Source organism: Octopus sinensis, linkage group LG25 (genome assembly GCF_006345805.1).
Source record: "Octopus sinensis linkage group LG25, ASM634580v1, whole genome shotgun sequence".
In the NCBI taxonomy this organism is placed as follows: domain Eukaryota; kingdom Metazoa; phylum Mollusca; class Cephalopoda; order Octopoda; family Octopodidae; genus Octopus; species Octopus sinensis.
The window spans coordinates 15,021,407-15,038,906 of NC_043021.1; the positions used below are offsets into that span (position 1 = coordinate 15,021,407).

At 38.3% G+C, this 17,500-nt stretch overlaps 1 protein-coding gene and 1 long non-coding RNA gene across 3 annotated transcripts in view; both read left to right on the forward strand.

Annotated features, from left to right (window-relative positions):
* Positions 1 to 7,127, forward strand: part of LOC118767934 — a 14,562-nt gene extending 7,435 nt beyond the window's left edge. Inside the window, exon 3 of the long non-coding RNA XR_005003850.1 lies at positions 7,116 to 7,127. This is a non-coding gene — a long non-coding RNA (uncharacterized LOC118767934). The remainder of the gene's footprint in view (positions 1 to 7,115) is intronic.
* A 4,088-nt stretch (positions 7,128 to 11,215) lies between these two features.
* LOC115224415 (cytoplasmic dynein 2 light intermediate chain 1) overlaps positions 11,216 to 17,500 on the forward strand; it is a 57,622-nt gene continuing 51,337 nt past the window's right edge. For both annotated transcript variants that reach the window (XM_029795313.2, XM_036513198.1), the window contains exons 1-4: positions 11,216 to 11,370; positions 13,015 to 13,067; positions 13,862 to 13,917; positions 16,277 to 16,311. In XM_029795313.2, the coding sequence (XP_029651173.1) occupies positions 11,360 to 11,370; positions 13,015 to 13,067; positions 13,862 to 13,917; positions 16,277 to 16,311 (155 nt within the window). In that variant the 5' untranslated portion in view covers positions 11,216 to 11,359. The remainder of the gene's footprint in view (positions 11,371 to 13,014; positions 13,068 to 13,861; positions 13,918 to 16,276; positions 16,312 to 17,500) is intronic.

Consider the following 17,500-nt stretch of genomic DNA (forward strand, 5'->3'; position numbering starts at 1 on the left):
ACACACACACACACACACATACATACACACACACATGACAGGCTTCTTTCAGTTTCCATCTCCCAAAATCCACTCACAAGGCTTTGGTTGGCCCAAGGCTATAGTAAAAGACACTTGCCCAAGGTGCCACACTGTGTGGGACTGAACCAGGAACCATGTGGTTGGGAAGCAAGCTTCTTCCCATACAACCACATCTCTAAAGCTTGTTTACAAAATCTTCCCACGTTCTAAAAAGCTATTACTTAGCATTAAAACTGTCAGTACTTGTTGTTAGTGTGCCACTTAGTTTAATAGTACAGAGCACTTAGCCAGGATCAGGGAGGTACGTGGTTCAGTTCAAGGTAGCTTCCTCCAGGCAACCTTTTTTTTTTCCATGTTCTAAGGGCTAAATGCTTAATGTTTCTCAGCTGTTTTACAGCTATGTTGCAGTTGACACTTATTTTCTTGTCTCTAATATATATATATATAAAATATTAGAGAAAAAAAACACCTTTTATCAATTCAAAATGAATAATTAAATTACACCATCTAGAAAATCTTTATATATAGAAATGAAGTTGTGTGTCTGTCTCCTACGATTTAGATTCCTAACTACTCCCACATTTTGCAGTGCAGTTTAACCAAAACCGGATATCTTATAGTCGTGATTCATATCGAGCCCTTCTGGGTATTAGCGCGTGTCTATGATGAGTCTACGATTTTAAAAATAATTTAACATCATTTTTTTCCATTTTCATGCATATTTTTTTAAAGGGAAGTAACTCTCTAAAAATGTCTACGATGAGTCAACGATTTTTAAAAAAATTTACCATCATATTTTTTCCATTTTTAATGCATTTTTTTGCTATTTTTTGGCTGTAACTCTCTAAAAATGCTGTATAGTTATTTCCCTTACAAACCCGAGCAACGCCGGGCGATACTGCTAGTATATATATATATATAAAATATTAGAAAAAAAAACACCTTTTATCAATTCAAAATGAATAATTAAATTACACCATCTAGAAAATTACATATAAAATTAAAATAACAATTAAAAAGTAAAGATTTACTTTTTATTGTTATTTGAATTTTAACTTTTCTATTATATGTAATTTTCTAGATGGTGTCATTTAATTATCCATTTTGAATTGATAAAAGATGGGTTTTTTTCTAATATCTTATATATATTATATTGTGTGGAATCTGATTTAGTATTTCTAAATTGAATTATTTTTCCTTGTAAGTTTGGATTTTATTCCCTCAAATAATAATTATTATTATATATATATATATATATATATATATATATATCATCATCATCATCATCATCGTTTAACGTCCGTTTTCCATGCTAGCATGGGTTGGACGGTTCGACCGGGGTCTGGGAAGCCAGGAGGCTGCGCCAGGCTCTAGTCTGATCTGGCAGTGTTTCTATATCTGGATATGCCTGAGTGAGAAATTTGAAAAATGAGACCAGAAGAATATACATACATATGTACACATACATAAATGCATACATGCATTCCTACATAAATATATTCATGCATACATACATACATACATACCATACATACATATATGCATACATACGTACATAAAAACATGTAGACAAGCATACATGGATCTTTTCGGTTCGAACAGCACTTTTTAAAAATAATTTCCACGTAACTAAACACTTTTAAACTTCGTATACTGGTAGAATGTGTTTATAAAACATCTTTTTTCTCTTGGCTTTATTGAGAAAATTCTATAGTTTGTAAGATATTTGTTGTTTTTTCTTCAGTTTCTTCTGCAATTCAACCAATCAATGACGTCTGTTGAGGTGAAAACATTCTGTGCCGTATGAATATGTCCCTCGTTTAAGAAACAGATTGGGTTTATTACATTTCTGAAGAAAAAAAGATACCCTTCCTTTCCCCCCACCCCTAACGCTAACTAAACCGATACTAGCGTCATAATTATGGGTGACAATTTCATATGACACCGCTAGAATAAACTGCCATTCAAACCGAAAAGATCCGCATACATACATGCATACGTACAGACAGACAGACAGACAAACTAAAAAACAGATAGGGATAGGTTGCATAAACCTAAAACTGAAGACATCAATCAGAGGAATGTCTTCTAGGGACATTTTCGTCCAATGAGGTGTGATGTTGGGGTCAGAATAGTCTGGAAGATAATCAGAGAAATGAAAAAAAAAACTAACAAAGTTGTCTATATTGGGTCAAAAGAAAATTGGGGCAATTTTAAAATAGCCACCAAATTAAAACACAACTGGTTTTGCTAATTAACCCATAGCTGGGTTCCTGACAGGTGCTACTGCTCAGTATCTGAGTAGACGTGGGGACAATAGTGACTGGGAGGTGGTTCTAGGCTCTTCAAAACCCTGGGGCTCCCGAAACAGGGACTCCCGAAACAGGGACCCCTGAAACAATGACTCCTGAAACAGGGACCCCACTACTGGATGCAATTCAAAGTCAAACCCAAGAAATACACACATGCATACACAGACACATACATACAGACAGGTATACACACATGCACACAAACACACACATGTGTCATGCATGTACACACACCTGCACGCACACATGCACATACAAGTGCCACACAGATATATATGTGCACACACACATATGCATACACACACACACATATGCATACACACACACACATGCACATATATTCACATGCACGTATACACACATGCACACACACATGAATGCACATACAGACATGCATACATACATTACACACACTCATGCACACACAGATGCATACACATACACACAGGCATACACACATGCATCATGCATACACACACACACATGCACATACACACATGCACACATACACGCATATATACATATGCACATACAAACATGCACATACACATGCTTACACACACACATGCACATACACATGTACACGCACATATTCACACACACGTGTAAATCCATACATACACACACACACAGACACCCATGCATGCACACACACACACACACACACAAACACACACACACACACACACACACACATACACACATGTATCTAAAGTAGAAAGTCAACAAGAAATATACAAGAACATATATGAAAACAACAACAACAACAATAGCAGCAGCAACAACAACAACAACAACAACAGCAATTCTAAAGCTTAAAAGAAACCAGCTTAGGTGTTGTAATAAATAAATGATAATGAAATTTTATCATTAGGACTGGAACCGGATAGTTTCAAAGTGACATAAACTTATGACAAATATTGCAACACCGCCCTGGGTGAGTAAATGGAAATAGCATGGTGGTGGTGGTGGTGGCGGTGGGGAGGGGGGGGAAAGTAGAGAGATAGAGAGAGTGGGAAGGAGGGAGGGAGGGAGAGAGAGAGAGAGGTATTAAGATAGCTAGAGAGTTTGGGGATGAGAAGGAATGGAGGGGGGAGAATAAGTGATAAATACTATACATATATATAATATATTATATATGTTAATAAAATAGAACATATGCATATATCAAACATATATTTACGTACCTACCTCTACATGTACATATACACGCATATATGTGTACAGGACACCAAAAAGACGTCGAACACTAGAGAGACGAAAAACATAGACACAAACCAAGGAACAGACAAGCAAAAAAGAAAAAAAGAGATACAGGACAATAACACAACGAAAAATCCCCTTCTTCAGTCGCTAAGGTTTCATCTACTCTACTTTCGAAGGATAAAAGCGAGACGTATACTTCGAAGAAACTTCCTTCCTGTGAAAAGCAAATCAATTAAAATTCTGAGATCTTTTCGCAGAGGGGTAAAAAATGGTAAAAAAAGCAAGACGGTAACGACAGTACAAACCATAAACAGTAAAAAAAAAAAAAAAAAAAAATTATATATAAACAGTTGAAAAATAATATATAACAGTGAGAGACAGACAAGAGAACAAGATAAGAAGGGCTGTTTACGACGCCAGACGAAAAAAGTAATGCAAACGCTGGATTATAGTGGACGACGAGAGAGAAAGAATGTCGACCAGTGGCCTTAGAAGGCGGGCGAGAAAAGACAGGATAGCAGTTACGACGGAAGTATCGTCGCAGATGGACGACGGAATGGGGAGGAGGAGCAAGAGGAAGAGAGAGAAGAAGGGGAATGGGCGAGGAGACCATGAAGAATGGTGAGGGGGAGAGAAGAGACAAGTTAAGTGAGGGAAAAAGGACGAAAAAGGGAATGGGAGAGAAAGAAAGAAAGATGCAGAGTCGCGTGAGAGTTAATATCAAGGCTAAATATATTTCTTTATTGCCCACAAGGGGCTAAACATAGAGGGGACAAACAAGGACAGACAAATGGATTAAGTTGATTATATCGACCCCAGTGCGAAACTGGTACTTTATTTATCGACCCCGAAAGGATGAGCGGCAAAGTCGACCTCGGCGGAATTTGAACTCAGAACGTAACGACAGACGAAATACCGCTAAGCATTTCGCCCGGCGCGCTAACGTGTCTGCCAGCTCGCCGCATATATTAGAGGGAAACCACCATGTGGACACCCATATGCTAGAAATAGATCCGCTACGGTCTCACCACCAAGAAATGTTCTCAAGAAATTTCTTGGTGGTGAGACCGTAATTTTTTGGTAGTGAGACCGTAGCAGATCTATTTCTAGCATATGGGTGTCCACATGGTGGTTTCCCCTCTAATATATATATAATACAGTTTTACTGAACCTTCAGTTTTTTTTATGCTAGACCACTGGTGTGAAATCGATGTTAATTAAATTAATATCTAATTTCTCACCCTTATTTTAAATTTAAAATTATACATATATATACATACACACACACACACACATATCTTTTACTCTTTTACTTGTTTCAGTCATTTGACTGCGGCCATGCTGGAGCACCACCTTTAATCGAGCAACTCGACCCCGGACTTATTCTTTGTAAGCCAGTACTTATGCTATCTATCGGTCTCTTTTGCCGAACCGCTAAGTGACGGGGACATAAACACACCAGCATCGGTTGTCAAGCGATGCTAGGGGCACAACACACACAAACCACCGCACACATATACATATGTATACATATATACGACGGGCTTCTTTCATTTCCCGTCTACCAAATCCACTCAGAAGGCTTTGGTCGGCCCGGGCTATAGTAGAAGACACTTGCCCAAGGTGCCACGCAATGGGACTGAACCCAGAACCATGTGTTGGTAAGCAAGCTACTTACCACACAGCCACTCCTACGCCTATATATATATAATATATATCTATATATATATATATATATGTATATGTATGTATATATATACGTAATAAGTTTAGGTGTATTTTTTTAATGTTTACAAATAACAGGGGAAAATAAATAAATAGTTACCAAGGTAGCAAAAATTCACGTAAGTACCAAGGATGTAACAGCCTACTTATTAAGGTAGAAACTCCAGGTTTTGGTGAAATGTTTTTGTATAACATAGATAAATAAATAAATGGAGTTAAATGCAGGTGTTATTCAAATCTTTATACTTCCGACATATGTTTCGAAGAAAACATTGGTATTATTCCGGAAGGAATAAAATTATGTCAAACAATGCAATCGGTTAAAATGTCTTATTGATGCATTTTGTTTCTCTTTTTTTCCTTGATGAGAAGATCGCATTGTTTTACATGATTTTATCCCTTCTGGAATAATACCAATGTTTGCTTCGATACATAGTCGGAAGTATAAAGATTTGAATAACACCTACATTTAACTCCATTTATTTATATTATTTACATTAAATTACATTATTTACATTTGACGGATATTTTTCCTCATCTTGTTTGTTGTTAACACAACGTTTCGGCTGATATACCCTCCAGCCTTCATCAGGTGTCTTGGGGAAATTTCGAACCTGGATTCTCATTCCTAAGGTATTTTTCAATGTTATTATTATCATTATTATTATTATTATTATTATTATTATTCAGTAGTTTTATTTTTATAGCGTGCTTTCACTTCACTACCGAGCGCAGCTCTGTGTGCCTTAGGTATGTGCTGTGATTTGTTGTTGATGCTCTGATGGTTATTGTATGGAAAGTGTTCTGCGTAGGATGTGTGCAGTGCCCAGTAGTGCAATTTCTCTGTATGTTATATGTGTTTGTAAGTCCTGGTGTTTTTGTTATGTATTTGTCTGAATTTTTTTATCATGCCTAATGCACCTACTATGATAGGAATTGTTTCTGTTTTTAGATTCCACATTCTGGTTACCTCTATTTCCAGGTCTTTGTATTTTGAAAGTTTTCTCATTTCTTTTAGAGACACTTTGTCATCTCGCCGTATTGATACATCAATTAGAAAGCAGTTTTTTTTCTTCATGATCTCTGACAACTATATCTGGTCCTTATTATTATTATTATTATTATATTATTATTATTATTATTATTATCATTATTATTATTATCATAATTATTATTATTATTCAGGTCACTGCCTGGAATCGAACTTGACATCTCGGGGTTAGTACCCCACGCTCTTAACCACTACCATTTATTTATTTGTTTATATATATATATCTTTTATCTTTTACTTGAAATGGAGAAAAGTTAGTCTGAGTTTAGTCTGAGTTTGAAAAGAAGAAGGAAGAAAGGGCGAAGAAAATGCAGGTGATAATATTTCGTGCTTATTTCACCTGAATAGGTATTTTCTGACTAACACAAACACACCTTTAATTAACCTTTGGACAATATAGCAACAAAAAACAATAACACAAATAATAACATTAGTTTTATGACTCTTTGATTTGTTATACTAATCTCTCTCTCTCTCTCTCATTCTGTGTGTGTGTATACACACATAAATATATATATATCTATTTGTCTGTCTGTCTGTCTGTCTGTCTGTCTGTCAATCTATTTACCTATCTAGGTAGCTATCTGTTTGTCTATCTATGTCCACTGCATTCAGTTCACACACTCACTTTTTCTTTCTCTCTCTCTCTCTCTCTCTCTCTCTCTCTCTCTCTCTCTCTCTCTCTTTAAACCCCCACCACTACCCTTACCCCATCTACATTACCACAAGGAACTGCCTAAGCCTAACCGCAACAGGAATCACCTCAAACCCCACTTTACCCTTGTTGTTATTGTCGGGAGTTGTAAAACAGGCTGGCTTACTTGTTAAGTCTATTTAACATGAAAGAAGAAGAAGAAGAAGAAGAAGAAGAAGAAGAAGATGAAGAAGAAGAAGAGGGAGAAGGAGAAGAAGGAAAAGAAGAAGGAGGAGGAGGAGGAGGAGGAGAAGAAGAAGAAGAAGAAGAAGAAGAAGAAGGAGGAGGAGGAGAAGGAGAAGGAGGAGGAGAAGGAGAAGGAGGAGGAGGAGGAGATACAATGGAAAAGCAAAAAGGAAATGAAATGGGAAATACCCATGGCTGGAGAATGTCTTAGAGATGAAATGATGTGGAAAATAAATAATTGCAAAATATGAGCTTAGGGTCATGGATTTATATATATATATGTGTGTGTGTGTGTGTTGTATGTATATATGTATATAAATCCATGACCCTAAACTATATATATATATATATATATCTATATATATATATATATATATATATATATATATATACATACAACATACATGCATACATACATACGTGTGTATGTATGTGTGTATATATATATATATAACATACGTGTGCATGTGTGTATAATATGTATACATATGTGTGCGTGTGTGTATATATATGCACACATACATATATATATGTATGTATATACATTCATATATACATGTATATACATACATATCATTGCTATCAAGTCGCCTCACCTCTATATACCCAGGTTTTCACTACTCACTTCTCCACCACACTCCCTAATCACGCTTCTTTGGCAATATCCTGCCACTTATATTATGACCTTCAAATCTCCAAGGGCATGCCCTGGCACTTGCCACCATCTGTATCTCTCTCTCTGCTTTTACTCAACCTTCCCTTGTATATTCTGATCCCCGTCCCTTGTGAGTATGCCCGGCACTCTGCCACCATCTCTATCCTGCTGCCTCCCACTCTCTCTCTCCTCCTCCTGCACTTCCCTCAGGTTGGGTAACCATGTATCTCCTTTGCGGCAGTGCACCTGTTTCTGTCTTCATTCCTGATCTGTCTGTCTGTCTGTCTCTCCGGCCAGGTAACCTTGTACCTCCTCTACAGCAAGACACCTGTTTCTGACACAAGATCACCTCCTCCAATGCCCTTCCCCTCTCAAAAGATTTTTGTCTTGCAGGTAAAGTGATTGGTGTTCAGAAGGGCATCCAGCTGTAAAACCCCTGCCAAAATAGTCTCAGAAGTCTGGTGCAGGCTTCAGCCTGGCCAGCTCCTGTTCAACCATCCCACCCATGCCAGCATGGAAGGTGGATGTTAAATGAGGATGATGATGATGATATATATATATATATATATATATAGCAATGACCACTTTAACCCTTTAGTATTTAAACCGGCCATATACGGCCGAAAGTATTCTACCTGTTTGATGTTCAAACTGGCCAGATCCAGGCTCTCACACCTACCCTACAATGTTATTCTACATTAAGTAATTACACCATCAAGATCTTGAAGATATGAGATAATGCATGATTAATTCAAATCACTGGGAATCAATAGGCATTATGTTTGATAGAATAATCTGAACACTAAAGGGTTAAACAAGTCAAAGTGCCGGTTGTTCAGTAAACCATTTTCACTCAATAGCACCTGAGGTTTGGCGCATCGATGTGTGCTTTTTTTTTATTATTGAAGATACACGTGCAGTGTCACAGGGTTTAGGAGTTGTTGAAGGTTATTTACTGAACCCTCATTCATCGTCTTCGATGAGAGAATCCACCATATATATATATATATATATATATATATATCTGTGTGTGTGTGTGTGTGTGATGGATGGCGAAATAATAACAGGAGTGGGTCAGTGCCATAAATTCTTTGGTTATTTGTTGTTTTCTAATTGGAGAAGAAATTCCAGATCTGGAAGCAAAACCTGGAATCAAAGGCCTTAAATTTAACCTGGCAGAGACCAAAGTTGTTAGCAAAAAAAGAAGATAAAACTCTCTTTCCATCAGCTAAATGGTCCTGCTCAGTATGTAGGAAAGGAGTTTGCAGTAATTACATTTGCGGATGTTAAACGATGACGATGATGATGCTGAAAATTACTATTTTTAAATCTTACAACAAGAGATATTCAGCAACAGTACTTTGTAGTAAAGATTGTTTGCCAACATAACATGGCAGTCCTCGTTTAGGACGAATGTTCCTGTAATTTAGCCCCAGGAGATATCATCTCTAGCTGGCTATACGACACGATCTGTGTCCTTGTTCGAAAGTATAAGAATACAGATTGTGTTGTATAGCCAGCTGGAGACGATATCTCCTGGGGCTAAATTACAGCAACATTCGTCCTAAACCAGGACTGCCATGTTATGTTGGCAAATAATCTTTACTACGATGATGATGATGTTGATGATAATATATATAAAAATTTTCAAGAGTTCAGGTGTCAGATCATTGATGTTTGTTGTGCATTCCACAGTCGTTATTTGATTGCTGTTATTCTGTGTATAAAGATCAGTTGTGTTTTGCAGGGTTGCTTTATTTTAACCCTTAACTTAGAAATGGAGAAAGACATAGTGATAGGGTATAAAAAATATGCCATTTGGGGCTAGAAATATTGCGGTACCACTCTTGGAATTCACATCATCAGTTTGGAACCCCTATCTTGCTCAGAACATTGACCTCCTGGAATCTGTCCAGAGATGTGCAACCAAACGCATACCCTCCATCAGACACCTACCATATTCTGTCTGAGCGCCTTGTTTCCCTGGCATGGGATTCACTGAAGCCTCCGCGGCGTCTGGCGATGGACTTGGTAAACACCCACAAAGTTATCAACCACCTCACCAACAACAACACTGAACACCTTTTTGATCTCCATGTGTCTAACACCCGTGGACATGCCCACAAAGTCAGAAAACAACACGGCTCCCATGACTTTCGGAAACATTTTTTCATGCTCAGAGTTGCTGAAGCATGGAATAAACTGCCTGCGTCAGTTGTTGACTGCCATGACACTGCTTAACTTTAAGGCCCTCATGCTTTCCGAAATCCGCCGAAACTACACCTGATTATATATACACTTTAGATGAGTTGTAGTGCACCTGAGCACTGTACACAATGTTTTATTATTATTATTATATTATTATGAAATTCTTCGAGCAGGCACGTGTCTTATGCAAAATCTGTGATGAGCCTGAGTGACGCTGATGACCTGGAGTCGCCTCTGATGTGTGTGTGTGTGTGTACATAGACTTTATTGTCCACTATTCAGCACATTGAATCAGTTATTGGAATCACGTCTTTGTAAGGACGTTGACGCTGTCAAAGTTCGTGTGAAACTGTATCACCCCATGTGACACAAAAACAATGTCTAGTGAGAATTAAGGAAAGGGGCGATGGAAAAAAGAAAAAAAGGATGATATGGTAGAATGAAAGAAAGAAGTGGAGAGAAAAGTTGAGAGAGAACGGGGGGGGGGGGAAGAAAAGATAGAGAGAGAAACCAGGGGATGGTGTAAATTTTTTGAAAGTATTTTTCCCAGTGCTCTATGATCAAAAGATATTCACACCAAAATGACACGACGTTATTCACATTAAGTTAGTTGTGAAATAAATAAATTTTTTTCACGAGTGGCTGTGTGGTAAGTAGCTTGCTAACCAACCACATGGTTCCGGGTTCAGTCCCACTGCGTGGCATCTTGGGCAAGTGTCTTCTGCTATAGCCCCGGGCCGACCAATGCCTTGTGAGTGGATTTGGTAGACGGAAACTGAAAGAAGCCCGTCGTATACATGTATATATATATATGTATGTGTGTGTGTGTTTGTGTTTGTCCCCCCAATATCGCTTGACAACCGATGCTGGTGTGTTTACGTCCCCGTCACTTAGCGGTTCGGCAAAAAAGAGACCGATAGAATAAATACTGGGCTTACAAAGAATAAGTCCCGGTGTCGATTTGCTCGACTAAAGGCGGTGCTCCAGCATGGCCGCAGTCAAATGACTGAAACAAGTAAAAGAGAGTAAAGAGTAAAGAGTATGTAAAAATCTTCCTTTTCCATGTTAAACATCGACAAACGATTCCTCTGAAGTCCTACTAACGATATACTTGTTAACACTGAAACAGGAATCATTTATCCTGCAGTTAAATATCATCAGTTACTAATTACCTTCTCAAAGTGGTTTCCCTTGGTTACCAACACCCGCTAGGACGAAGTTTTTGCAAACTTTATTTCCCAAAGTTTATATTCCTCGTCGTTTTTTATAGAGGTGTGTCCTGTAAATGTTAACGTAGCGTCATGCCGGCTGGGTGAGTGGTTCTGCTTGTTATTCAGTTCCTTCTCTTTATATATATTCTATTTAAAACCGCCGAAACCAGCCATACACTAGTTATGTGTGTTGTATGTTGTTATGTGTATATATAATATATATATATATATATCTATATTATATATATATATATATATATATATATATATATACACCACCCACATATATATATACATATATATATAGGCGGCGAGCTGGTAGAAACGTTAGCACGCCGGGCGAAATTCGTAGCATATTTCTTCTGTCGTTACGTTCCGAGTTCAAATTCCGCCGAGGTCGACTTTGCCTTTCATCCTTTCGGGGTCGATAAATTAAGTAATCGACTTAATCCCTTTGTCTGTCCTTGTTTGTCCCCTCTATGTTTAGCCCGTTGTGGGTAGTAAAGAAATATATATATATATGTGTGTGTGTGTGTGTGTGTTTACACAAACATATATAATGTCTGTTCGTTGTAAGCAACCGGGGTGTTCAACCAATATTTACGTATGTTTATAAGCGCGCACACGCACACAGATAGACTGATAGATAATGTTACACAACATCCACGTTTGAGTGCTTGAAACACACGAACTCACATAAAGAATCTTGGAAACCAAATCCAACAACGAAATATATCTACATACAGGCGTTGGAGTGGCTGTGTGGTAAGTAGCTTGCTTACCAACCACATGGTTCCGGGTTCAGTCCCACTGCGTGGCACCTTGGGCAAGTGTCTTCTACTATAGCCTCGGGCCAACTAAAGCCTTGTGAATGGATTTGGTAGACGGAAACTGAAAGAAGCCCGTCCGTATATATGTATATGTATGTGTGTGTATATGTTTGTGTCTGTGTTTGTCCCCCCGGCATCGCTTGGCAACTGATGCTGGTGTGTTTACGTCCCCGTAACTTATCGGTTCGGCAAAAGAGACCGATAGAATAAGTACTAGGCTTACAAAGAATAAGTCCTGGGGTCGATCTGCTCGACTAAAGGCGGTGCTCCAGCATGGCTACATTCAAATGACTGAAACATGTATAAAACAACACACATACGTGACTATGAGGAATTTGACAGTGTCGGTCATCATATTATATATTTGTGTATATACCTACGTATACAATGTATGTGTGTATTATTGAAATGGCGATTCCTTTTTAATAGTTGAGACACCTCTTGTCGAAATCCTGACTGTGCCATTGGCGCACACATAAACCCCATATAATGGCTCAGTGGTTAGAGTGTCGGGCTCACAGTCAGTGAGTTTGATTCCCGGACTGGGCTGTGTGTTGTGCTCTTGAGCAAGACTCTTTACTTCACGTTGCTCCAGTTCACTCAGCTGTAGAAATGAGTTGTGACGTCACTGGTGCCAAGCTGTATCGGCCCCTTTGCCTTTCCTTGGGATAACATTGGTAGCATGGAAAGGGGACACTGGAATGCATGGATGGCTGCTGGTCTTCCGTCTTCCATAAACAACCTTGCCCAGATTTATGCCTTGGAGGGGAACTTCCTAGGTGCAATTCCATGATCACTCATGACCATATGGGGTTTTTACCCTACACACACACACACACACACACACAGAGGTTTGTGTATGTAAAGATGCAATATAATTTGTGTTGTTTTTTTTTCTTCTCTCCATTCCTCCAGTCCTGGGCAGATTATATGGGATGTTGCTATTGAACTGGCAGACCAGAAGACAGGTAAGTCGCTATAACGAGATACAGGTAAACACGATAGAGGCACAGTGTCTTGAATGTAATGTGAATCTCCCCTCAGCCCCATGGAGGCCTTTAGAGCTGCCAGTGCCCAGCTTAGGTTTCATGGTTTGAGGCAGTAAATGAGATGTATATCTCCTGGATGGGAAGCTGGGTGTTTTGTTAAACCAGCAACTTTTGAAACCTGATCAAGATGATGAAATGGGGGTTGCACAAACCACTGAGAGAGAGAGAGCCACTATGTGGTTGTTCCACCTGCTAGAAAAAGCAGCCACATTTCCCTCCAATAAGACTTCCTAGCACCTTCAAGTGTTTCCATATGGAAAAGTTTTTTTAATATTACAAAGCAAACCCTCTGATGGACACCTCAAGGGAAATAGAAGCATGGTAGACCAAAAAGCAACAAGGGGAAGGACCACAGAAACTGAAGGACTAGTAAGTGGTTACACTTGGGGCCAACTACAGTCCATTGCCAAAGATCAAGACAGATGGGGATCTCTTGGTAATTCCATATGAAATTAAAGGATTAAGAAAAGGAAGAATATTTTAAATTGGCAGGGTGTGAATTGAGGGAGATTTGGCTGCTATATTTAGCCAGTCAAACACTCTTCTAGGAGCTCATTTATATGATAGTAGTCATGGTGATGATAATAATTGTTTCATTTCTAGTGATGATGATGATGATGATGATGATGGTTGTAGTATAAGTATCAGTAGTAGTAGTAGTAGTAGTAACAGATATGTCTATAATTCCCCTAAAACTGTTATATCTGTTCCAGTTGGTCCCCAGGTGGAGAAAGAGTCAACCATTCTCATCACCGGAGCAAAAGAATGTGTAAGTCTACATTATTTAATAATCATCTGTGTTGTTTGAACTTTTATCATTCTTTTCACACACACACACTCATACACACACATGCATTGGGCCTCATGGAAGCAATGACCAAGACCTGTGGCAATAGGCTACGTTTGAGTGGAAGACCCATCAAGCCAAGCGAGATCGTAGTCGTAGCAGACACTGGTGTCACACAACTTGTATAAACAACACTACACTCTTGGAGTGGTTGGTGTTAGGAAGAGCATCCAGTTGCAGAAACCATGCTAAATCAGACTGGAGTCTGATGCAGCCCCTCAGCTTGCCAGCCCTGGTGAAACCACCTGACCCATGCCAGCATAGACAACGGATGTTAAATGATGAGGATGATTTTATATATACAACATATACACAAATATATATCAATAAGCATATATGTATGTATGTGTGTGTACATATATATATATATATATATATATATATATATATATTATAATACACATTATATATGTGTGTGTGTGTGTGTGTATATTTATATATACACACACACATATATATTTCGTTTTTGGATTTGGTTTGCAAGATTCTTTATATGAAATTTTAGGAAAATAAAAACGAAATAAGTGGAAATTTTACCAGTGAGTGTGTTACATTATAAGGCACAAAAAGAAAATGACTCTCCTCAGACACAACAGTATATATATATATATATATATATATATATATAATATATATATATATGATGGGCTTCTTTCAGTTTCTGTCTACCAAATCCACTCACAAGGCTTTGGTAAGTCTGAGGCTATAGTAGAAGACATTTGCCCAAGATGCCATGCAGTTGAACTGAACCTGGAACCAATACATTATATATATATATATATATATAATCTTTTGTATTTTGTATAAATGCAGACATCTAATTAATTTATTTATTATTAAATATGATAATATAAATTACTTCCATGTCTTTGTGTTATGAAACAATTGGTTATGATATTAGGGTTTTTCTTATTGTTAAATAAAAGTTCATCAAAATGTTTCTGTCATTTATGACTTTATATTTATTTATGATAATAAGATGAGAAAATATAAGAGGTAATTAATAAATTATTATTTATTAATTAAAAAACTGACAAAATCCCTTACAGCTGTTTCAATTCCAGACTGTCAGAAATTTAATTTATTAAATTAAAAATTATTTGGAAGTTGAATCTCTTCAGAGGTAGTTAAAGATATACAAAATAGGTGGCGAGCTGGCAGAAATGTTAGCATGCCGGGCGAAATGTGTATCCGTATTTTGTCTGCCGCTATGTTCTGAGTTCAAATTCCGCCGAGGTCGGCTTTGCCTTTCATCCTTTTGGGGTCGATAAATTAAGTACCAGTTATGCACGGGGTCAATATTATCGACTTAATCCGTTTGTCTGTCCTTGTTTGTCCTCTCTGTGTTTAGCCCCTTGTGGATAGTAAAGAAATAGGTATACAAAATAGGTGTTCAATTCCTGCTTGTTGAGTAAATGGCTGCAAAACCGTTAACTGATAAAATTTATACATAAAGAACATAGAATAAATAAATAAATATATATATATATATATATATATATATATATATATATATATATGTATGTATATTTATAAGCTTACAGCTTATAGGCAATCACTGTGAATTGACTAAAGAAAATAGTCTAATATTGGGGCATATAAACCTCGATGAATAAAAGTGGGTTTTGTAAACATATGGAACTGAAACCCACACCTCTGTGTTTTTGCGACATGTGAGAACCCCAGGACTGTCATAAATTTGCCATCCCCCAAACCAGCCCTCTACTTTTCAAATATAAAAAAAAAAAATCAACTCAACCCACACCCTCCCCCTCTGCTCCACTCTGATATACATTATTGTTTCATTTGATAGCATAAATATTTCATGGAATACTGGTGCATCTGTTGATTGCCTCCATTCCAGTGTATTGGTGGAAGCACATGGCCTACTGGTTAGAGCAGCGGACTCGCGGTCGAGGGATTGCGGGTTCGAATCTCAGACCGGGCGATGTGTGTGTTTATGAGCAAAACACCTAAGCTCCCACGCGGTTCCGGCAGAAGGTAATGGCGAACTTCTGCTGACTCTTTCGCCACAACTTTCTCTCACTCTTTCCTCCTGCGTCTTGCAGCTCACCTGCGACGGACCGGCGTCCCGTCCAGGTGGGGAACCTATACGCCAAGGAAACCGGGAAACTGGCCCTTATGACCCAGGCATGGCTCGAGAAGGAACAAACAACAATTCCAGTGTATTCTTTGTACTTTCTGTACCAGTTATATCATATGAAATATTACTCTGAACAAAGCCGTTTTCTATAAATATTTAAATTCTTTTTCGTTGTAGGGGAAGTCGTCCATATTGCCAATGTATCTAAATCAGTGAGTTTTGTAGACTTTTATTATTATTATTGTTGTTGTTGTTAGCAAGGCGAAAGGCACTGAGCTGGCTGAATTGTTAAAATGCCGGTTGACTTTGTCTTTCATCCTTTCGGGGTCGATAAATTAAGTACCATTTGCGCACTGGGGTCGATATAATCGACTTAATCCGTTTGTCTGTCCTTGTTTGTCCCTTCTGTGTTTAGCCCCTTGTGGGTAGTAAAGAAATAGGTATTTCGTCTGCCGTTATGTTCTGAGTTCAAATTCCGCCAAAGTCGACTTTGCCTTTCATCCTTTCGGGGTTGATAAATTAAGTACCAGTTACGTACTAGGGTCGATCTAATCGACTGGTCCCCTCCCCCAAAATTTCGGACCTAGTGCATAGAGTAGACAAGAATAATTCTCATTTAACAAACTTGAGAAAATTAGATACGAAGGGAGATAACTTGTGTAGATAAAATCGACGGACAAGAATATCGGTTTCTGTTTGTTGTAGGTCCGGCTTAGTCGATTTCAATATATTATTGGTACTGTCGTGATGTATTGCAGAAGGCTAAAATATGATGTTGACGTTGGCGTCGTCCTTTCTCATCTACTTCCATTATCTTTTATTGGAAATCGATGTTGAAATCCCGGAAGGGGAGGGGGGTGCATTTTCGGCAAGAAAAATATTTGATCTAAGGGAGATAACTCTACACGTACTTAAAAATACAAAAATCCGTAACTTTTCTAACGTATTCAGAAAACGTGTATGAAATAGCGATAATTTTTTTTATCCAGGGAGCCCCTTAATTACTATTTGATTCTGGTGAACCCCCATCGTAATTTAACATGCCCTTTTCCAAGCTGGCATGGGCTGTATGGTTTGACAAGGACAGACGAGCCAGAGGGATCTGCTAAGTTCTATGTCGGCTGTGGCATGGTTTCTACAGCTGGATACCTTTCCTAGTACCAACCACCTAACAATGTATTGGGTGCTTTTTATGTCGTACCAGCACCGGTGAGGTCACCAAGTACTCACAAGATAATATCCAGCTTGCTTCCCAACCACATGACTCCAGGTTCAGTCCCACTGTGTGGAGCCTTTGGTAGGTGTCTTCTGGTGTAGCTAGCCGACCAAAGCCTTGTGAGTAGATTTGGCAGAAAAAAGCCCGTCGCCTATATTCTCTTTTACTTGTTTCAGTCATTTGAC